Source organism: Dermacentor silvarum, chromosome 9, assembly GCF_013339745.2.
Source record: "Dermacentor silvarum isolate Dsil-2018 chromosome 9, BIME_Dsil_1.4, whole genome shotgun sequence".
In the NCBI taxonomy this organism is placed as follows: Eukaryota; Metazoa; Arthropoda; class Arachnida; order Ixodida; family Ixodidae; genus Dermacentor; species Dermacentor silvarum.
In genome coordinates this window covers 90,004,683-90,029,064 of record NC_051162.1, presented here as the reverse complement: position 1 = coordinate 90,029,064, position 24,382 = coordinate 90,004,683, and the positions used below count along the sequence as shown (strand labels likewise).

At 43.9% G+C, this 24,382-nt stretch overlaps 1 protein-coding gene across 1 annotated transcript in view; it reads left to right on the top strand.

Annotated features, from left to right (window-relative positions):
- LOC119463330 (pecanex-like protein 1) overlaps nucleotides 1-24,063 on the top strand; it is a 232,277-nt gene extending 208,214 nt beyond the window's left edge. Inside the window, 3 exon segments of the mRNA XM_049656513.1 lie at nucleotides 1,370-1,723; nucleotides 7,538-7,647; nucleotides 16,725-24,063. Of these exon segments, the coding sequence (XP_049512470.1) occupies nucleotides 1,370-1,723; nucleotides 7,538-7,647; nucleotides 16,725-17,332 (1,072 nt within the window). The 3' untranslated portion in view covers nucleotides 17,333-24,063.
- The last annotated feature ends 319 nt before the right edge of the window (nucleotides 24,064-24,382 follow it).

Sequence of the window (24,382 nt, the reverse complement as noted above, 5' to 3'; positions counted from 1 at the left end):
CAAAGAAGCTTGAGAAGAACCTAGGAACCGCACACTTAGCAATGGAAGATACAATGATAGGCATAACTTAAAGACACGGGAAGACAGTGCTGGCAATAAAAGAGCAAACATGGGCATCCACACTCTAGCTGAGAAACTTAGTTCAGTAGGCGATGTATGCAATGCATACAGCAGATAACGCGGGATTAGAGTAAGAGATTAGAGTAACAGGACAGGTCTCAAGGAAAGGAAAATGTAGTCTATGAAGCCAAAGACTTAGGCAGTGTGATAAAGTTACGCCATTTGCAGGCATAGGCTGGTGCCAGCTGACGCGAGACAGCAATACAGTGGAATCTTGTTGATACAATCTTCACGGGAACGAGAAAATAAAGCATATCATCCAAAAATCGTATCCTCCAACGTATTATCCAACCAAGTCGTATTATCGGGAAATGAAAAAGAAATGTATTATCCCGAAAAACGTACTGTGCAGAATTGTATCAACGAGGTTCCACTGTAATTGGAGATTGTTGGGACAGCCCTTTTCCTCCAATAGACATAACGTAAGCCTGGTGATGATGATAATTATATGTGTAACACGCAGTCTACATTCTTCTTTCAAGCTTTAAAGGGGCCCTGAACCACCTCTCGGGCTTAGTGAAATAACATAGTCCGCGGATAGCATACGCTGTTGTGAACATCACAGCCAACTACGGGGTGCATGGAGCTCTCAAGCGGAGCGCAAAGTCACCTTTCTTTCAAACATTGTCTTTTCAACAGAAGCCATGTTCCTCACTATTTTCTGGACGCTTTATTTCGTAATAAAGCGGATTCCCATACGCAGCTGCTATTGGTAGCTGTGGTCAGCTATGTAGCGTAGATATCACGACCGCCGCGGGCTGCTGACACGAGTCCACTGGCAAAGTGCACTGTGGCATGCTGAGGACAACCGCATTTGGCTTGCATAAAATTGTTAGTCATGGCGTCATTAACATCCAAAATGAAATTTGAACTTCGCGCCACAGTGACATTTAGAAGGCAGAGCGTTGTGGCTATGCCCCACTCCGCCGTAGCCTTCGCATTGCAAGGCATTGAAGAAGTAACGGGAGCACAGCAGAGGCCGTGTTTGATTGCCAGTAACTCCACTTCTGCTGAACGCATTGTAATACTTTTTGCGGCAAAGTATTTCTGAAATGGCCTTTTTTCACTTGAAATGCCTTTCTCCACTTTGGTAAAAAGTGGTTACGGGTCCCTTAAGTGGCCTTCAAACTGTCATGTGTGCAATTGGAATGTGATTGGTGTAATTAAGGCATCTGCCACTAAGCCATTTAGGCCTTGCTGCCTGGCACGATGCTCCAACACCCCCATGCTCTGGTTCCTCACAACGCAGGCACGTCTTTGACGACAGCTCGGATGACTACAAGATCATCATGCTGAACAAGAGGCAGCTCAGCTTTCGGGTGATCAAGGTCAACCGTGAGTGTGTGCGTGGTCTGTGGGCGGGACAGCAGCAGGAGCTGGTTTACCTGCGGAATCGCAACCCAGAGCGCGGCAGCATCCAGAACGCCCGCCAGGCACTGCGCAACATCATCAACTCGTCATGCGACCAGCCCATCGGCTACCCCATCTACGTGTCGCCGCTGACGACGTCATTCCTGGAGACGTCGGAGCAGCTGTGTGGACTAATTGGGGGACCCCTCAGCATTTCGCGGTTCGGTGGTGCCCTCCTCGGGTTCTGGAACCGGTCAGTGTCATTTGAATCGTTTAAGGGAGATTTGAGAGCTTGGAAAAACACTTGCAGCAAACGCTGAATCAGTTAGTAAGGTCAGGGTCTATATTCTCTGAAGCGTTCTTAAGCCAAAGCTCTTCACAAGACCAGATGTCAGCAGTCATGATGTTGGACATATTATTAGAGAAGGCAGAGGCTGGGCCAATGGCAATGAGAATTTGGAAATGGAAAGCTTTGGGAATTTGGCCTCATGTTACTAGAGGTGTGCAAATAGTGAAATAATCTAATCGAATCAATTCTCGATGTAACAAAAGAAATAAAGCAAGGAAAAAAAAACTTATTTTTCTTCAGTGCAGGTAGTGCAATTTGTAAGTACAGTAGACTCATGATAACTCAAACTCGAGGCGACCCCAGGATTTTGTTTGAATTATCAAAAGTTTTGTTTGAATTATCAGAACTTCCCATGTATATGACTCGGGGCAACATACCAACTTTTGTTGTAATGAAAAATTCACATATATTCAATAAGACATTCGAACCCATTTATAACTAACTCGATAGTTCCGTGAAAAGTGGTCGTTATATTAGTAGTTCGTTATATATGGACTCGCCCTTAAATATGCTTAAAAATTAACTGCACATAAGCTGGCATCAGTAGTTACAATTCGGCAGCACTTTGGTCCAAAAACCAGATTTTCTGTGTCATTTTTGTTCCCGGTGCGTTCCCGCACCTAGCTGCAAACTTCCGTTAGAAATGTCCATCTAAAGAACGAAGTGTGGTGTCGTGAAGCTCTTTCAAAACGGCGCCCGGTTCCGATCACTTGTCATGTAAAAACTGCAAGCGCTGCCGCGATTTTCTATTCGAGTTTGTTATATATTTCACTACCAGTGGAACATGACTATATTCTGCACACGAGAGCGAAGTGTTCTAGTTGGCCGAAAGCGTAAACTTCGAAAACTACTGCGCCATGCCGCCATTCTGCGAAGGTCTCGGACATGATGGTCTCGGCATTACGACTGCACGTCAGCCACGCAAGAGCCGTAAAATTACGTTATCTACATCGCTTCGGGCAAAAAAAGAAATTTAAAAATGCAATGTTCAAAAGGTAAAACGTCACCACGAACTGCTATCAGCAATCGGCAACGCGTAAACGAAGCGCCGCCGAACTGTGATTGCCTGGTAACGGCGTAGTACATAACCGCCGACCCGTTGGAACATTGCGTGGCGCCAGCGCGTGGTGCAGCGTTCTTGTAGACTCGGGCCGCGTCGACAGGAATGCTTGAGCTGCTGTTGGTCCCATAGTGGAAAGATAGGTGGTCATTCCAAATTGTTGAAACAAGCGTAATGCACATGGTGTCGCCGGACAGTTGTGCAAAAACGAGAGTGATGCCGTCATGGCATCTGATATCGCACCGGTGCATGCCTCCGCCCTGGAGGCGTGCTGTGCTGCATTCAGTTTGCATTGTCCTTCACTTTCGTGATGGTTGTCAGCATGCTCTTCGGTATTCCATATTTCAGTGCTACTGAAGTCTTCTTCAACTTCTTTTGCAGTCAAGTTCTCCTTTACGGAAAGAGTGTGATATTTCCCTCGAGGCGGCATGATGCGAACGGCGGCGCAGCTGGTAATGGAATGATAAAACGTGTTGGAGTGAGGAGTTGGCCGACGGTCACGCACGTCGCTTTTCGTGCATGTCGTGCTTGCTGTCCATACATACAGATCAGATTGCCCACGAATCCGACAAGGTTGACTAAACTGCGTTTTCTTGTACAGTTTAGACCGCTTATAACGTAAGTCGCCGGAGTCGTGAATATCCGCACTATAAGCGGTACCGCACTATAACCAAAACAACTATTTTATTGCGATAATGGACACTCCAGGTGGATTTCTGCCGTCGCTGTCACCGTGCTCTAGGTTCCGTATTTGCTTACTAAATAAATTAACAAGCACGGTGTCACGCGTGCACAAGCAAACATGAACACATCTCGCTCGTTGACCGTGGAAACGAACTGTCAAAACACTTGAGTGACGAAGCGCGGCGAGTGAATTGACCTTCGTGCTATCATGCGTCTCGCTTCAACACGACCAATAAGCGGCGAAAACACGGCGCGTGGCGGACTTTCCCCGTTGCAGATTGCTTTCAAGATAGGGCCAAGGCCATCGTATCGCCGAAGTGTATCATCGCAGATTACGTCCTACTTCGGTCCACTGAAACCATTCTACATTTCTTTGCTGGCGAAAATCCTCTCCTTCTGATTGCGCCTGTCCCGAACGCAAGTTTCGGATTCTCCGAACGCCTGTGATGCGGCCCGATTTCCGTCCGTCTCCGCACACATGATTACTTTCCTTTTAAATATGGCACCATGATGAACTCGGTACTTTATGCTGATAGAGCAGATGCAGAGAATGTAAAGACAGACGGTAGACTATTGCCTAAGCACGTGTACTGCAGCACATGGAGGAAGCTGCGGTAGCTAGGCTCGAGAGTAGCAAGGCTCGACGCATGTGCGAGGCGGACATTTTGAAATGCCGATGGCTATAGGGTAACGCTGATTTAGGGTCGTACTGGATTCTAACGCGTGCACAATTATTGTACCTGTTTTTTGGAAAAAAAGTGTGCGTTAGATTCGAGTAAATACAGTATTTGTGGCTTGAGGGGAGCGTTTGCCGTCTAGGTTGACTGCCAAACTTCCAGGCAGCTGCACTGTATCCGGTATTTCATGTCCCGTAACTGCACTATAAGCGATAAGCGTATACATAGAGTGCTATGGGAAAAAAGGGGAGTCTGAAAAGACCGTATTATATCCGGTCCTGCACTATAAGAGGTTACGTTATGAGTGGTCCATACTGTACGTTGAAATGGAGTGTAGCTAACATTTGATGAAGGCAAAATGTGAAAACGCCCATATGCTTACGTTGTAGTGCATGCTGAAGAACTCCAGGTGGTCAAAATTAATCCGGAGCCCTCCACTACGGCGGGCCTCATAATCAGAACTGGTTTTGGCACGTAAAACCCCAGAAAGAAGTAGCTAACATTTGTACTATCGGTGGTTGGCAACAGTTTACCATCTATAAGCGGGACACATTACACGTCCTGGGAACAGGGGCCAGATTTTGTAAGTGGTGGCACAAGTTTTACGTTTATATTATATACATAATTTTATTCTGTTCATGGCAAAAGTTCTACTTAGAGCACATCGAAGCCATAATCTATGAAATTTATATTTAACTTTAAAAAGTAAGCTGTTGGAAGCCACCTCAGTTGTAAGTTACGCTGTGTGTCTTGTAGGTGTCCCTTTCGCTTCTGTCCTGTCTATAGCATTCTTTTGCACATTTAAATATAAATTATCGAGTTTTCCAGATTGATACACTATTAGCCTAATCAATCACTTTAGTCTGACTTAATAGGCAAGTATAGCCAATTTGCCTTTAGCTCTTCTTTAACCCCTTACTGCATTGACTAATCTTTATTTTCTTGCAAAAAAAAATTAGACAAGCCTTTGTTTAGGCCAGATATGTCTTAAAGAAATTAAACTTTTCTAAACAAATGCCTGGTTGCAATTTTATGAGACAGAGTTGTCGCATATCAAATAGATGATATAGCAAGTAGTTATGCGTATAGTTTATGGCCATGCAGATGGACATTTGAATGCCAGATAACTTGTAAAAAATATCAGGAACACTGAAAAAACTTGAAATATTGCTGCAAACTAAGGAGTGTGTTTATCGTAGCTCCAGCTAGTACAAGTTCCTTTAAAATTTTATGACATCATCTTTGATGTACTGACTAATTGATAGCTTCAATATTTGGGCAGGATCATTTATAGACCTTGGTTTTATTCCAATTTTGGCTTTGCGAAGTCATTAGGAGCTTGATTCAAGCCAAAACAAAACATTTTTTTCTCTTCCTCAAAAGCGTTATTGGTTGCTGCTATTGTTAGCTCTTGGAACACGGCAGGCACCACACTATCTTCATTGTAATGACTGCTGGTATTTTCATTTTCTGGCTTATTCATCACCAGTAATTGTTCTTAGAAAAAGTACAGCTTGCACAAACATAATTTGCCATCAATTGTGTTCTTTGATGAGGGAGGAAGCCAATCTCAGCTCTCCTTCAAAGAACAACCAATAAATGCATGCTGTATCCAGGGTGCGTACAGGTCCTTGAAATCCTTGAAAACCCTTGAAATTGAAAAGTGCATTTTCAAGGCCCTTGAAAGTCCTGGAATTTTTTTCCTTCCTTGAAAATCCTTGAATTTCGTGAGCAATGCACTCTGATATCGACATTGCGACCTCCTTTCTGTGATAGATCGGCATCAATCTGACATACTCCCCATTTCAGAAGCAATATGCTGGCACGAGCACACACGCTTCCGTTTTGCAGAACTGCGGGAAAAAATAAAAGGCTTCACCGCGTCAAACCGTGAACGGAATGAGAGATGCGTACCGCGCTTGGGTGCTGGCTCGGCTGGCAGTGTTTACGCTGCTTTCCTCATCCTATTGTTTGTTTCACTCCTCGCCCGGCGGTCTGCCTTTTCCCACTTTCCCTCTTGCGTGCGAGGTGAAGCTAAAGAGAGCTAGCTATAGTGGAGCAACTTTACCACTGATGCTCAGTGCCTTTGTGCCTTCGGGTGGAGGTTTGTTATTATATTATTTATGATAATATAAGTGCAATAACATTATGCTGAATGTTTTGGAAATGTTTGATGAACCAACCCAGCCAATACTGCAGAAGCTTGAGAGCCGTTGTGAGTGTTTGTTGTGTTAACTTTTAATATTGCGGACTTGAGAAATGATCAAGACAAGACATGTTTTACAAAATGGCAATATACTGTACATCTATTTTTTTATAATATAATGGATGTGTAGCAAGACTACACTGAATGGTTTGGAAATGTTCGGTTAACTTGCCCAGTTAATACTGGAGAAGTCAGTGTAGCTGTTGGGAGTATTCGGTGTGTTTTGTGTACTTTTTTTTCTTCGGTATTGTTGTGAACTTGCAAAGTGATCAAGGCTACACAATATTAACATGATTGGAATATACATTTATTTCTTTTTATTTTAGCGCAATAACTCTATGCTGAATGTTTTGAATATGTTTGGTGAATTTTACCCAGCCTACACTGAGAAATCTCAGCCGCTGTTGTAAGCATTCATTTTGTGTTGTGATCTTGAGAAGTTATCAAGGCTAGACATTTTATAATAATTGTGATATACATTTATTTACTGTAAGTGCAATAAGACTAGTCATTTTTGGAAATGTTAGAGTAAAGAAATCCTACTTTGGATGCCGCTTTGAGTCCTTGAAAAACCTGTGACAGGTCCTGGAAAGTCCTGGAATATCCTTGAATTTTTGCCTTGGAAACCTGTACGAACCCTGTGTATCATATGTGATACCACAATTAATGCTTGCCTCACAGAGCCACCGTAATGTCCTTCTCGGTCAAAACATTACAGTAGCTGATAAACAGATAGAAAACACCCTGGTAGTCTTGTGGGCCGTTTTCAAGCATATAACATGTGAAAATAACCCGTTTATTTTTTAACGTATTGCATGTTGTGTGACAAGCTGCTGCCATACATTTTTTAAAGAAAGGAGAGCTCAAAATTTACTTCCGGTGCTAATGTCACTTATGCATTCCTTGCTAGAGAGGACACAGATTCCGGGTAAATATGCATGATTATCTTTCTGTTTTGATTCCGTTATGCTAGAAGAAGTTGCTTTATCAGTATCATATATGGTACACCATTCATTCTACTGAGACCGTTTATTAAATAGTTTGATTCTTTATTGCAAGCATTTCCCACTGCGCTTCTTTTTATTTGGTAGCCTCAAGATAAGATGCGGTGAGGGCTGTTCGAGCGGTGGCACAGCCATTCAGGACGACAACATCTTTGACTACACCATGGCGGGCTCCCTGTCTGGAAGTATTTCGAGAGGTAAGTTGAGTGGCTCTCGCGTCTTTCTGGTGCACTGTGTTGTCACGCTTTTGTACGCTTCGACTTCTTCCTTCTACTTTTTTTATATACACTTTGTCGCATATTTCTTCTCTCCTTCTGCAGGTGTGTACGTAAGTTTTTCATGTCCCGCTTGTTGCCAGACAAGCAACGCTTCTTTAGTACGCTTCGTTGTACCACGCACCGTTATAGACATCTTGCGCTGACCGCCGTTTGACGTGTGTGTTCATTGGCTCGTACGCACGTCTTCCGCGTGCATTTCTGGCTCATCCCAGGCATCTCGGGCAGCGTGCGATACCAGTTTGTCAACCAAGTCGAAGACAGCGTGTAGTACCGTCTGCTGTCGCCCCTTCTGTTTTCCTCCTTGTAGGTGAATTGGAAGGTTTGTGGAGGCAGAGTTCAACCTGGCAGGCAAGTCTCAAGTTCATTAGTGCAGAAGCGAGAAATAGGGCTTCTTTTGTTTTTTTCTTTTCAATTTTGATCCACTAAAGGGGCCCCATCACCAGGTTTAGTAGGCATTCCAAACAGACAGTTGGAGTGTGTAGATCATGTGGGGACGATCGTGTCTGCAAAGCATTACGCTGACGTATGCCGCGAGAGCCGCCAAGTAAACTCAAACTCAACACATGGATGAGCAAACACGGCAGTAACGAATTATCAGATAAAACTAAGTAAATCTAAAAAGTTCCTCGCCGAAATCGCCATGTTACGAATACTTGCATATAACGAATATTGGATATAACCAAGGTACCTTCATGTTCGATGTGGCTTCGTTGTAACGAGGCTCCACTGCATTCGTTCAAAAGCCCGTGCACTCATTTCTTCAAAGGAGGCATTCCAGCCGCGCATAAGATGACATTACGCGTAGTGCTTCTATGTGACACACGTGTGCCATGTGCAGCACACAAGTGGCCAGCAGTAGCGAGAACAACTCGTGGATTCCCGCGAAATGCAGAGCTTGTGTAAGTTCACCATGCACCAAGAAGAAGGTAGACAAAACAAAAAATATGCTGCAAAACCCATCTGCGATGATTGTCTTAAGCTATGCGAGAGCGCTCGCACGGCACACATGCATATTCGACTTCCATTACAGCCAATTGAGTGGTGATGTATGACGGTGTGTCCGTTTGGCTTTGTCACTTTGGCAGCCAAAGGAACTGCATGTCTCTGGATACCTAACCATCAACGTGAGAGCCGCACATGCACATTGATATCGTGATGGCACTGTGGTGGCAGTGGCAGTGCTGGGTATGTGGCACGTACCCACATACTCACAAGCCTCATTGGCCAAGAAGTGGTTGAATCATTTAAAAACGTATGTACCTATGTATGTATGCATTTAAAATGTATGTAAAAATGTACCTTTCTATGGTTTCGCCACAATGCCCTCTCGTCTGCTGTAATTATCTGTGACAAGTTGAATTTAATGTGTTTCATTAGGTACTTCGTGGAATATTTTCTTGCATCACTTATATTCCAAAATGTGTGTTGGATCTGCGTAATTTTTCTATAACCAATATTTACGATGGGGCCTGGTGAGGGGCCCTTTAAGGTTGCTTGCTTGCATGTACGAGGGAGACAAACATTTTGTGTAACGGGTCCATGGTGTCTAGCGTCGTCTTCGTCACCACGAGTTCTCACCCTGCGCCATTATCGTCGCAGCCAAGCATCTGCATTCGACCCAAGTTTTGAGCAGAGAACAGAATCTATTTTCTTCTTTCAACTCGAGCTGTGCACGCGATTAGAATTGACAGCAATGAACATGATGCTACACACGGCCTGCACCATCATTGCATGTATACAGCAGGTGATTGTGCGTGTAAGCTTACATATAAGGCAGTTTTAGGTACTAGTCGGGTTGCCACTCATCATAGCTAAAGGAGTGAGAGCAATCACTTCTTTGTGTAAATTTCAGCGTCCTTGCTTAAACAAAATCTTTTGTTGCATGTGTGTGTGTCTAGGTTTTGTTAGATGGCAGTTCACAGAGTGAAGTTCATTGCTCAGTGGAAGATATACCTCGAGAGCAAGGCTGGAAGTTTGATGAAGCTTGTTCACATTCTTGTAAAAAACTGACAGATATTTCTCTTTTGATTGGACCCATAGCCACAGAGGCTAGTACGGGTTCAAGGATATATAAAGAAGAAATACTACCACCTGGTATGTGGCGACATGTCTTATCACAACATAAAAAGGAAACGCAGCAAAAAAATTTAATAAAATTGCTTACACCCATTAAAGGGGCCCTGAACCACTTTTTGTTAAGTGGAGAAAGGCATTCGAATTGAAAATAGGCTAATTCTGAAATACTTTTCCCCAAAAAGTACTTCAATGCATTCAGCAGAAGCGGAGTTATTCGCAATCCAACACAGCCTCCGCTGTGCTCCCCTTCCTACCTCGATGCCTTTCACTGCGAAGGCTACAACGGAGTGGGACGGGGCCACAGCGCTCCACCTTCGAAATGTCGCAGTGGCGCGCATTCAAATTTTATTTTGGATGTTAACGTAGATGCCACGACTTCCGATTATAGTGCCTACGACGCACTAAACGTGAGCGAAACACGGTTGTCCTCAACGAGCCGCAGTGCATACGCACCGCGTACGATAGCAAAACTTGACTGAGGTGTTCACAGCAGCGTATGCTACCCGCAGACTATGTTACTACATCAAGCCTGAGGGGTGTTTCAGGGCCCCTTTAATGCACAACTGCAATATGGTTTCACAAACGCAACTCAACTTGAGAATTTCCAAAATTTATTTAAAAAATATCAATGCTGAAAAAAAAAAGCTTCTATTCTGGCTTGTCGAATTGTTTGTTGAAGCCTTTGCCTTTCTTCGTTTTAATGTATAGTAGTTTCTTTGTTAGGCACATTTTGTACAATGCAAAATGCCATCCTGAGGAAGTAGCATGTTTTTTAAAGTGATCCCTCCCAAATCATCTCGACCGTGACTGCTGTCTTGCCAAATGGCCGTGTGCCTCACTTTGCATAGCATGCGCATATGAGACCACGTTTGTGTGAGAGCATGTACGTGCACGCCAAGTTACGTTATGTCATAGACACAGGAATCAAACGTTAAAAATAAATCATTTTACCCTTGCATTTCGCATCCTACTTCTTGACATTCATCTGTCCTCACCACTCTTCCCTTGAGAAACACCGCCACCTTCGTTCTCCAAACATCACTGCGTCGACGTTTCACAGTGGACATTCGCATGAACTGCTCTTTGCATCTTGGCTTAGATGTGAACAGTGTAGTGCATAAACATAAACATTGCTTCTCATTGAAGTTGCGACTGGTACCGTGCATAAACATAAACATTGCATGAGATTATGCATTGCATATATGACAATAAAAACAACTGTAGGCATCGCATTCAGTTTTCTAGCATTTAAGTAGCTGCTTCAAAGAAACTTCGATCCACAAAGATTAACATGTGTGCTGGACGTGCGTAATTTTATTACGAGAAACTTGATTTGTCCTAAATGACAGAGTTTAAATAGTGTGGCAGGCCTTTTCCAAGTTATATTGCCTACACCAAATTTGTACTTGATGGCTGTCAGAATTTTTTTTTTTTTTACAGTGAAGCTTTCTATGGCTAGGATCCAGGATTTTATGGAGTCCACGCGGGAAAACTTCCCCCCGAAACTCCCTAAAAAGTTATTGTGAAATAGCCAACAACAAAAGCAAACGCATATCGTAGCTCGCGTCGGAGCTCGGTTTAATGGCCACCTGTGTCTAAAACGATGTGTCTCTGTGAATGTATGACGCAGTGCTGTGACATACTGTGTGCCTGATAAGGTGACCAAGGGGAAAGGGTTGGCACCCCTCGGAGCGAACGCGCTCGTGTCACTGCTCACGTGTTCGTCATCTTCTTCCACAGCTGGCTCTGTTGCCGCTCATAATTCCAGCATAGAATTTCACTTCTCTTCTGTTGTCCTAATGGGGAGGTCGTGTTTAAGGGGGTATGAGCCATTGATTAAGGGGGTGTATCTGTCTTACGTGACGGACAGGTTTAATAACAGAGGTGATACGCGAATGTGTGTGCGTACGTATCGTCACGATTACCACCGATTAGGACAATAAATACGTTCGTACATTCGTTCAAAATTCTGCGTCACCTGTGTGTCGTGCACTAAACAGCTTCGCTGGTCATCCACCCTCACAGAGTGGAATGGCTCATGAATTTTTTGTTGATAAATCACATTTTCGATGTATCAATTGAGTTATGCAGTTTGCTACCTGCATTGCATGCTTTCTTTCCCTGGGTCTTTAAACACTGACAGCCGGCTGTAATTTATGTTAACTACTGTTAACTAGTGAGGACACTGGTCTTATTTCCACGCAAAGAAATGTTGATGAGGGTCATCGTTCCTTTCAGCAGGTTTTTTTTTCATTTCTTATCAGATATTCTGTCTAGTGGCCGATCCAGGCAATAGTGGATGGTGCAGCATCATGCGAACCAATCACAAAGGGCAAACAGGATTGAAAATGAAAGGAATTCTTTACAAAATATAGGCTTAGCATTCTTTGAATTTATTTTTCGTCAGCAAGTCTTCTGGAATGGCGAAGGTAATCGAAAAGCACATTCAAAGGACAGCTCTGAAGATGTTTTAGACTCACAGACCTCATTAAAACTTGTGTTGCATCTTCTCCTTGTCACTTTGGTTGTGTGGAGCAAACAGCGTGACTGACGGTTGTGTAGTTCTGCTGAATAATCTTATACATCAACATGTGTACTTGAGATGTGCCCCCTTAAACGAAGGACTTTTCCTGACTGTACTGTGCTGGCCAGTTGTGAATTTACTCACCACGGGGAATGATAAGAATTGGGGAAACCAAGGGCTTCATTTTCATAACAGCCATATGAAGCCAAGGAAAGCATAGGCGAAACAGTTCTTTCCTTAACTGAAATGCAGAAGCAATTGTGAATGCAAGTTAAATTGGCGATATGCTGATTATATGTGGTGTCTAAAACCAAATGTCCGTGATGTGTTTCCGGCTCCCACAACCACTTCCGTGGCATGCAGCCAACAAAAGCATGGCCTCCGAGATTTGTGTTTGTTACACAAAGAGGGGGGTGCCAGTGACTGGGGCATGGATTTGGACGCCACCTATTCTCAACAGAATGAAGAGTGATAATAAAGTGGAAGAGCAGACAATGTGCCCCTGCTGGGAGCCAAACCGGCAACCTCTACAGCACGTGTGCGGTGCTTTAGGGACATGCTTAATACAGGAAGTAGGCTTTTGCACACTGTTAGGTAGCCCTACAGAAGATGGCCGAGGGTAGGCTTGCAAACAGCGAGTATGTAGCCAGGAAGTGATGGTGGCAACATAGGTTGGCATAGTCACTCACAAGTGCACCGACTCCTACTTGCTGCACGCTCATTTCACAGGCATTATATAGAGTGTTAGTGAATGACAATTCGTGGACATGGTTATGGTCAGGAGGGAGTGCTGGTGAGTTTTGAGTGAATATAAGTGTGAACAGGAGTGAGTATTAACAAACGAAAGCCAGTGACCCTGAGTTTGAATGATTGTGGTCACGAATCCTTGAACTTAAGCGGACACTAAAGGTAAATATTAAGTCGAGCCAGATTGGAAGATTAGGCTTCTGTAATAACGAATTCTTAATTCACAATGAAAATAGCTTTTGTAAGCGAGGAAATGACGGAAATAGAAAATCAGAGTGATTCGCCATCTGTTGTTGACTTTGGTACCTCTTATTGTGGCGTCAGCACCTCTGATTCACAGAGCCGCCATGGCACTGAGATCGGCATTTCTCTCTTTACAACGGCCGAGGCGGCGTGTGGAAATTGACTACCGGAGGCTCAAGGGACCATAGCTGGTAACCTGAACCTAAGCAGAGCCACAGAGTGACTTGCGCAAGCTGAACACTTACACCCGCCAAGCAGTACACTTCATATGTAGAGTTAAATAAAGAGTCTACAAATGAGATAACAACGGCATAGAGGGTGGTCACGTGGAGATTGCGTCGTCTTCTGCTTTGGTGCGAGTGGTTCAAATTGAGAAGCAGCAGTGGGACCTTCAATGGCGAATTCCTAGGCAAAAAATTGATAAATTGGGGTACAGAAAATGATGATAGACTTCTAGACGAACATTCTGTTAATCTAACTCGACTTAATACTTTCCTTTAGTGTCCGTTTAATTTTCAGGCAGATTTTGTTTCAGAAGCTGGCCAGCAACGGTGGGCCAATGCAAATGGCAGGCTTATTTAATCTCTAATCTTTAAAGGGATACGGACACAAAAGTTGGCGGGTGGCTTTCTGCATCAGAACAAAAGTTGAACTGTTGAAAAGGACGAATACACCAAGCTGCTTTGAAAAAAAGAATGAGAAACATTTTTTTTTTCGATTTTCTGTTGCACCTTGCCTCAAGCGGCCGCCGGCAGAAACTGAAATTTGACGTCATAACACCCACCCGCGGCCAAGGTCGGCCACAGCTGTCGCAGGGGTGTCGGTCCCTTGCAGCGTTTGTTTAACCTCTTTCGGCAATCTTCACACGTGGTCCATCTGAAACACTATCCTCGTCGGCGCTCCACACAGGTATTGCGTCTTACATGAGGCTTCCCGCGGTCGTCGCTCGGTATTGATGCGTTCGTCGCGGCTGAAGGAAATACTCATTGCTGTTATAACAGCATCGTCGGTCGTCACACGCCGTCGCACACGTTTCCCAGAGACGAGAAGGTGCGTTAACTTTGGATACCTGCCTATTAGATAGCTTTAGCTTGTCCGGTAATCGGGTAAACACGGGCGTTGGGACGGAATCGTAAACGTGAGCGGCCTGTATGGTGCTGCCACCTGGTGGCGCAGAGCTCAAACAGACAAAAACAGTTAATATTGCAATAACCAAGTGTATTCTGCTTCACTGCTGGTGTAAATCTTCGGAAGCAACACGATTACGCCGCTGCCGAAAATTTACACGAGGAAATGACCAATAATTCTTGCATAAGTGTCTGGTGCAGAGCGAAATCTTCGCGCTACGGTTCGCGAAAACCTGACCAGCACTTCCACGGCCGCCTGCTCTTCTTCGTCGCTTGACGCGGAAGGCTCGTAACCGTAAGCAGTAAGATTTCTTGCCAAGTTGAAATGGTCCTCAACTTCAGACGTGTACCCATCGCTGGTAGACGCACCAGAACTCGAATCCATGCTTGCGATGGCGGCGTCGGTGCGCTTCGAATGACCGTGGCCGGCCGGCTGGCTATCCGATGGGGGTGTCGTGACGTCATGCCTTCCAACTCCCGCGGGTCGGGCGGTGAGGCGTGCGCTCACAAAAACGCCAAAAATAAAGCCATCGGCTCAAAAATGAGCTGACTGCTTCTTTTCGGTGTAATGACACACTGAGGATTCATTTTCAGCATTTTTGTGAAATTTTCAGATTTTGTGTCCCTATCCCTTTAAGCTGCCTTGTAGGGGTCACTGTGCCCCGGGGGGTTGTCCGTTTGCTTGTTGTTGAAGTGGGGGATTGTATTGTTTCCAAGTTTGACGTAATGTTCTTTTTACTCGCTAATTTCATCTGTAATCTTTGAACTGCCTTGTAGGGGTCACTGTGGGGGGGGGGGGGGGATTGTGTTGTTTCCAAGTTTGACGTGATGTTGCTCTTGACCCGTCATGGTATCGGGTTGCTGTGGGGTATTGCTGCCTAGCGTATGCCTAGGCCATGGGTTTACTTCTTCGGCATGGCAACCTCATACTGATGGGGGTGGAATGCACAACTTGGTATAGTATTTAGATTTAGGAGCAAGTCAAAGAACCCCATGTGGTTGAAATTAATCTGGAGAACCCCCACTACATTGCATCCCTTTCAGTCCATGTATTGCTTTTAGAATGTTGAACATCATGATTTGATTTAATTTGGGCATTATTGTACATTCTCAAAAAAAAAAGTTACTTCACAGCTGCATGTTAATCTGACAACTGATAAATCAAAAACAGCAGCGCTGTATAAGCGAGCACACACACCGTTTACAAGTATTAGGCATCTATTTGCTGGCTCATAGCCTTGCTCGAACACAGAAGCAATGATGCCTTGCTGTTGCGTTCCGAGCATGCGGGCTACTTTGGAGCACTGCGGCGTTGGCTTTCAGTGCCGCAGCCGTACAAATTCGCACCTGACCTCTAAGAGGGCGCCAATAAAATACATCATGAGAAACAAAAGTTATGGAACCCTGGATAAAAAAAAATGTGCAAGTAAGGGGTCATCTATCTGATTGAGCTATACACCAGGCACCTTTTTATTTTATTAAGTACGTTTCAAAGCAAAAATTCTGGACTCTGTCTGTTCGTTGATTGACATTTGAAACTAACCATGCCATTGCATGCTGGCCTTCACCACTGCAAGAAAATAGCTGTGGAAATCCCCTTCGTAGTGTCGCTCTAATATATTCATTCTGGGTGATGTTCTAATGACAAAATTGTGCTGGTTGCAATCTACAAGGTTCACAAAAGGGTCACAGAATGATAGGGTCATTTTTTGATGTGTTCATTAGTGTTCAAACAAGAGAGACTTCAGCTTGGGGCGAGCATTTTGAGAAAGATACTTGTCTTTGACCCAAAAAAGACAATTCCTTTTTTGAAATGGTGGCTTCACCCAGGGGAATTCGTTGTTTGGCCAATGTTCTTTGCAAGATGAACAAAGTTTTGCAAAAGAGGAAACTTGTCTTTAACAGCTACTTTCTGGTGCTACTTTTGGGCCAGATAATATTTGTCCCTTTCAATGGTGATTCATAGAACTGCCATAGGAGTAGTACCAGTTCAGAACAGTGGTGGTATTTTCGCGCAATCACTTTAGGGGATATGACCACCTTCGTGAAATTTATGTGCTTGTCTGCACTACATGCATTGAAGTATACAGCCAACAGCATTGCTCGCACTTGGCAAAGATAGCGAGCTTGACACAGTGCCTGAGACGCTGTCAGCGGCGTGTGCCAATGTGTCTGGTGCCAAGTCATGTGGCTTCTTGCAAAAAGTGATCGCTCGAGAATACCACTCCAAACTGTTCAGCTGACTTCTCTGTGCCTTTTCTTGTTTCATGCAAACACAGCCCGCCGCAGCCACTCAAGCGGCTCGCATTCGGTGAGCTACACGGGGACAGAAACTGGGAGCAGTAACGGCGGCGGTGGCGGGAACAGCGGCGGCATCGGTGCTGGACTCGACCAGGGCAGCCGCAGCGTCGGCCGAACATCGGCTTCGAGCAGCATCGGTCGCGGGAGCACGTTAAGCAGCCTCGGCCGTAACAGCACCAGCTTCACGAGGACCTCACTCAACAACCTCACGGTGTCGTCCTCGCTCGTGTACAAGCCCGGTGGGACGACACCCAGCAGTGGTGTGACAATCCTGAGCACCACTCCGTCGAGGCAGCAGCCGCAACCGTTCATCGTAGAGCAGCCGTCCCTGGGAGCGGCTTGCTCGGGGCCGTTCCTGGTCGAGGTCACGCGAAGGAGCTCAGCTTCGGCAGCAGTGCCCCCGCTCTACTCGGGAAGCATAGCGGCAAACATACCCAGTCTCGCAGCAAACCTGACCAGTCTTGTCAGCATTGCCGGAACGTCGGCGGTTGGTGTTCCGACAAGCATTGCAACTACGGCCGGAAGTGCCCTCCGGGAGACGGCAATGGTCTCTGGTGTGCCATCGACGGAAAAAGTCAACATCTGAGCAAGTTTTTAACACCCTGGGAAAGGAGGCCATCTTGATGCATCTTGCACATTTTTGCTTGTTTCAGTGAACCAGGCAAGGCACAGCGATCTCACATGATTCTACTGCCACTGCTAGATGCAAGCTACAGTCAATGGGGCATTTTGGAGATGGCAGTGGCTGCTGGACTGTCGTCCACCAAGATGATATTAAATCTAAGTTCTGTGCTCCTTGGGTGTGCTGGTCACCTGGACAGCAGCCATGTGCTCAGTTCAGCAAATGAGGCAAGGTGCATAGACATCGCGATTGTATTACCATCACAGATCATCACTCCCAGTTGACGCTGCGTGGAGGAGTGCGGCCATGCTGTCCCCACTGCATTTGAGAGCTCAGCAGTGAAGCATAGCCAAGCTTGCTTTAAACATGACCACTCTCGTCAGCATTGCTGAAAGTTCTGCCACCATTCCGACCGGTGCGCTACGCAATTATGACAGGAAGCACTCCCTGACAGAATGCTACAGTTGCCGGACTGCCGTCAACAAAAAAAGTCAACATAATAGTCAATTTATATCATTTAGGTGGGAAGGTGATTTGAATAACATGTATATTCACTTCTTTCACTTTGTTCTTCAAAGGAGACGACTTGCATGGACCTTTCGATTCAGCTGCCACTGCAATCTTATTCTCTCTGAGAACAGTATATATATTCAGTGGGGTAAGCCAAAACCCGACTCACATTTAGGTACAGTGGTTAAAGGTCAGACATACTTTGCACCCTTTCACTCAATGCGCCGAACGGGGCAAGACCCATGGACCTAGAAAATTGCTTCTCGTGGCACCCTTGTGGATTGACTTTTTAAGTGCTTTGTTGAAAACCTGCTGTAGTACTTTCTCCGTAGTGACCCGACAATATGTCGCCGTACCTGGGAACCACATCTCTCTTTGTCATGTGATGGGCCGAGTTCTCACCTCTCTCGGGCTTTGTTAGTTAGCAGAACGAGAAGGTAGCGCAAGTCATGTGAACCTTGAACCTGAGTTTATTGGGAGGGAAGCCATTTCCAACCGCAACTGCAAAGTTAACTCTGCTGTGTCCATGTTTTTTTGGGTGTGTGTGTGTGCGCCTGTGTGTCTATGTCGTACTGCGTTGTCTGTGATGACCAACAGTGTTACAACTATATGCTTTGTCACAAATGACAACAGTACCCATTATATTTTTTTTCTTTTTGCATAACAATCGCATTGTTATTCAAAGTTCTACTGTTGCGGTACCTCTGTTGTGCTTTGTTAACTTGCTTTTCAAAGTGCATCGCTTTCTTAGGTCTCTTTTTTTTCGCGTCATAACTGTCAGCCCAAATGCATGAACTGGAATTTGATTTTGTTCACAGTGTTTGCACTTGTTTCGACAGCAGATAGTTTCAGCCGTTGTCGTTCTAACTACTTAAAGTGTACATTCGTCCTGGTGCTGATGGTTCCGTGTCATCCGCGTCCTTGTGGCTTGGTGTGAATGCCCGCATGTGCTGTCTGCTTGTTTGTGGGCTTCTTTTGCCATCAGTGTATGAAAAGAAGAACACCCTGTTTTATACGAAGCCGCAGTCTGTGGGCTTGTCGACATACCGATCTGCATTAGTACTTCAACCATATTCCTTCCAGTTAGAGGGACAGTCTCTTAGTCACCCTGGCTGTCAGCCTCAGTGGGAAACGGGCGGTGAAGATTATGGGAGATAAAGATTTGACTTTTTTACACAACTTCTGTTGATATTTTCGGTGTGGCGCATTCTGTGCTCTTTGCAGTGGTAGTTGGGCTCTTATAGAAGATGTTGCAAAATTCCATGAGCAAGCCTGCCTTCAAAATGCAGTGAATGTCATATACATGGCAGTGCACAGTTCATGCTTTCGCTTGAAAGGTACTGTTGATGTGATCTGTGTGGAAGTATCCTGGTAGTGATTTTTTTAGGGTTATACTAATACAAATCTGTTAAGGTGCAAACGTTATCCGGTATGCACATCCTGTAGGTTTAGGTTCAGTGCGTATAAATAAATTGTTAAATATAAGATAAATCAAAGCTGCCATACTTGTTGGCAACTTGCTACACTGTAAGAATTATTGCAATATGTTTTGAGATATTAGACTGTCAATAGATCACGCTAACCGTCCTTTCAAGCTCAATACAAACCTCTTAGTGCAAACGTCATTCAGTGTGCACATCTCTTAAATTTAGGTTCACCTTCTTCTAGGTTCAATACATACAAATATATTTGTTAAACATAGGTAAATCAGAGCTGCACATGACCTTCCACAACACATTATGCTAGAAGTTCATACAATACAGTGCACATGTTGCACTGTTGGCAATTGCACTAACAAGAGTTAGAAAACAAGTCATCGTCGTTAGACTAAACACTTCCGTGTGTATAAGTATTGTGCGGACAAGCTTGCTCAAGGAACTTTGATTATCTCCAATTTGCAATATGTACCTGCTTTCCGTGCAGGCACAGATAAATAGTATATATACTATATATGCATGCCTGATGCTCCATGTGTTTTGTTTTTGGGCATCCATATATCGAATGGCTTTTCATTTTCCAGATTTCGATGATTTGGCTGCAGGATTATATGCAGCTGCATCAAAAGTTTTTTTTTTTGTTGTTGTTGGTGGTGTTCTAAAAGGATGTTTTGGTTGTGGAAACTCAAGAGATTATGTATCAAGTTGATCAGGGTAGCTACACTGCTTTGTATTGGCATTCACATGCATGTTTTTCTTTCTATAAAGACTTCAATGAGTTAGACAGGCTGTGTTGAAAGGCAAAGACTGTACATGATTAACTGGTCGAATCGAATGGTACAGCCCCTAGATATATTTAGATATTTAAATTTGCAAAGCTTTTTTAATGTTTCACCCTCATTCTAAGATCTGAGAAAAGTAGTGGGGTGCAATTAACCAACTGTAGAGGCAGCAGCAACTTTTGGGGAGCCTTATTCAGCGAAATTTATATTCAACATCAAACAACACATTTATATGTTTCAGTCAAACTGTTTAAGAACATAGTAATGTTGAAACGAAACTTACATTGATGACGTAAGAAATATCAGTGGACAGATAGATGAATGTCTCTCTTCAGAGGGAGGTACAGAAGTGGCAAGCAGCTTCCATGTTAGTATATTATGATGATAACGATACGTGGCATTTAATGGCGCAAGGGCCAGGAATGTCCAAAGAGCACTATGAATGATTGTTACTATCTCGGCCCTGTTTGTACAACGTAAATGCTGGTATGCCTTTTTGATGATATACTGAAGCACTTGGCCTTGCACTGTAATCTTTTACGCTGTAATAAGGCCAGTGACAATGCATGTCAAGAGTGCGATATGTCAGCGTCACACCCTCTGTTCTCCACAATGATTTCAATTTTGTTGCCGCTTTTTGTTTTCAAGCACATCAAAAACACATTTCGCGATACAAATAGTCGCCGTAGGGTAAAGTGAGTGAAGCGCTTTAGCGACTTTTATCGTGAAGTGTTGATGATTCTGTAATCTTTGTGGCATGTAGACCTGTCAGCATGTCGAAAAAGATACCCTAAAAACTCATGTAATAACTCGTCTAAGAACTCTTGCGATACACTTGAGCTTAGGCATATAATTGCATGACTGTCACTTAGGTGACCAGCCTTATGTGTACTTAGCTGTCCTTTTATATGTTATTCTGATCCCACTACAAAAGAATTGGCCTTGTAACTGAATTCTGGCACTCGTTTTAAATCTGTGTTAGCAAAGGGAAACAAAAAGTGAGTATTACATGATCGAGAATTAGGTGTGGCTTGGCAGTCGCTAGACTTGGGACGTCTTCACTGAAGGTAGCAGCCGTTAGTTGCTTCAATAAAGGAAACAACAATATTTTGGCTCTTAATATAATTTGAAGTTTTCGTGCCACCGTCTTGCACTGGTAACCCCGCCTGTTCTTTTTATTTCTCTTTCTCTATTTGTTCATAAATGCTATGTTTTTATTGTTACTGAGATAAAAATAACATCGTGTAGATCAACATGGCAATCATAAAGCGTACTGTCACTCACAGTGACATTGCTTGTTTACTGAGCTTAGTAACTGCCCTGGACTTCACAGAGAGCAAGAAGGTGATGCGTACAAGCTGTGAGGTAGAGTGCACATTACCATTTAGTGCATTAACAGGATTTTTGGTAAACCTGTTCAATATATAGCCGAAATTGCTGCATTGGCTCAGTTGTGCAACAACAGTACCAACAGAATAGACAGAACGCAAGCAGATCTCGCACAAGAAACGTCAAGGGAGTGCTGAAACAGACTAGGTGGCTGAATGCCAATCACCCGTATGAATAACAGTTTGCATTTTAATCGCACAAAATAGGAATGTTCTGTGCATTTTGAGAAAAAATGTTGAACTGGTGGGCAATATATGACCATTTCACTGCAGTCAGTGCGCTTTATTAGCATACAATCAGCTGAAATCGCCAGCAATGAAATGCCGCAGTGTACATTCCAACGTGCAGCAGACTGCCTAAACACTAATGCGGTGACGGGGCTGCCACCTACAGCTCGATCTCGCAGCCAATAACAACAGAAGCCCCCAGAAGAGCACCTAGCAGCATAGCTTTTTCACAATAACATTGCTAAGCAGAAACCTGCGTCAATATTTTGTAATGCTTAGTTTCCTTTTCCATTCTTATCATCTGCCATGCCACATGAGCAATGCTTACGATAAGTCGATGTGGCTTCATCCAAGCTATTGACAAAGAGCAAAAAAAAAAAATCAAATGAGATTGATCATTAGAAAATACAACCCCTAGTGCTACGATTGCTCAACTGCAGTTAGAATCTCGAGTAGTAAGTGGATTTTTCTATGATTTCCCCTGGCTTTGTTATAAAACCGCACTGTAGCTTCATTGTTTTTGTTAGGTTCTGCTGTTTTGTGTGCATGCCACGAAACTAATTCACTTATGTAATTTTATCATGCAAGCAGAGCACAACACTAAAGCATGTGTGTCCCTAAATGTAGACATCCTTCAGGCAGCAGCATTAACCACAGGTATATAACCTTTAGTGGTCTAAAGTATTTTTCTCTGCTATGACATGAATACAGTAAAAGAGACATGGTAGATTCTGTAGTCTCTGTGAGCTTCAACAAGATTTTAGGAAGTCGTAGGTACACTTGAAGCTAGAGGAAGGAAGTTTAGGCAAATCCATGTACTGCCCGTCATTATCCATGCTACCTGAACACTACTGGTGATGCATGCAAACACTAGAGATATACCTTGAGTATTTTTAGCATGAAAATGCTTGCACTACTTCTGTTCCCCCAGTGAAATTTACTGCAACAATGCCGATGTTCTGCTAGCATCCCGTTTCCTGGCACAGCTGGTTAATTGTGATGACCGTAATTATTTTCGTGCAGCGGATGTGCATGGGACAAAGGTGCAAGAGCAAGCAGTTTGTGCAATGTTTCTGTTTCTGTGTTCTTTATTTCATTAGTTGGAAACTGTATGCTTGACACTACTACTGTTCACATGTTGGAATTTATCGAAAGGAGGCCAATGTTTGGCCGACATTCCATTCAGTATCGCAGCCGGTTGGTGATAATTGTAATTGGTATTGTGTGCTGAATGGGAGAGGCATCATGTTCACAAGGTTCTTGCAAAGTATAACTTATATTCTATTTTGTTTTGCTAATGTTAAGCTCTGTGCATAACACTACTTCTGTTCACGCACTGGTAGTTGTTGGAAAGCCAATGTCTTGCCAACATCCTGTATGTCGATGCAGTTGGTTAATTGTGGTAATTTTCATGTATTGGGCTGTAATGTGAAGGGCATCCTAAGTACACAAGTTGCCATTTCATGCTTATATATGTTTCTCTCTTTATTTTAATTAGTATGAAATTTCATACCTAGCACTAACTTACTGTCATACACTGTAATTCGCCGTAAGAACGCCAGTGTTCTACCGACCTGTTTGCTGATGCATCTCGTTAATTGTGTTAATCTTTATTGGTATTGTGTACTCAACATGATCATCAAGTGCACAAACAACCAATTCGCAATGCTTACTTGAGCTTCTCTTATTTTTGTTACTTTATTGCCTCAAGAAGGGCAGTAACTGCAGCTTATTGGTGCTTGTAGGTCATGAGCAACAACTCGCTAGTCACCCCTTTTAAACACACAGTAGAACATTTGACTGATGCCCCTTTTCAACAGGTACCAGTTGTACATACTGTACAAAAATAAATAAAAAAAAGAAAGTCATCGGCCACTTTCGTTTTGTAAGACGTCCAGTAAAGCTTAGAACAATTCTTCAAGCATGTGATACGGGACACATTGTCTGTACATAGTTATACCCTCGTTTCAGGCTTTGGTTCTTAATTGTGTGAGTGTGTGTGTGTGCGGTCTTGTTGAACGCCTGTGGAATGGACCCTATTTGCGGTGGTAACAGTGGCTGCACTTTTCACCCGGTCTGCAGAAACCGAGTGCTTGTTCTCCTAGTCTTGAACTGAGGCACTATTCCTTCTGCTGTACAGCTGACTCTTGCGTGATTGCGTCTTGTGTATTCCCTCGGGATGAAGTGGATAATATGCTTCTACCTTTAAGCGTTTTTCTACTGATTTGTAAGTTGCCGTTGATGAATAGGTTGAAGTCTTCGTATGCTTATGTTCCTGAGGTCTAGTACCTTGAGGACCCGTCAGTGCATTGCTTTTTGTATTGCCTATTAAACCATCAATACAGAAAAAAGGCGTCTGTGTGTTCATTTCCTTCCTGTGCCGGCAGATTGCAGAAAATATATATGAACACAAAAATGATGAAGACGGAGCTGAAGCAGATGACACACATGTACTAGGCCTGCAACTGTTCGTTGGTCTATTCGCGCGAAATACTAGAGATCATGTATTTTGCACCCGATGTTGCCATGCTGCCTCAAAGAAGCGATAAAACAGCTAAACATGCCTTGGGGAGAGCTATGCATGCATACTTTATTTTTGCCATGGCTACGCACGCATGGCAATTGCTTTAGGCATGTCGGTTTCGGGATGTTGCACGACTAATCGGCTAG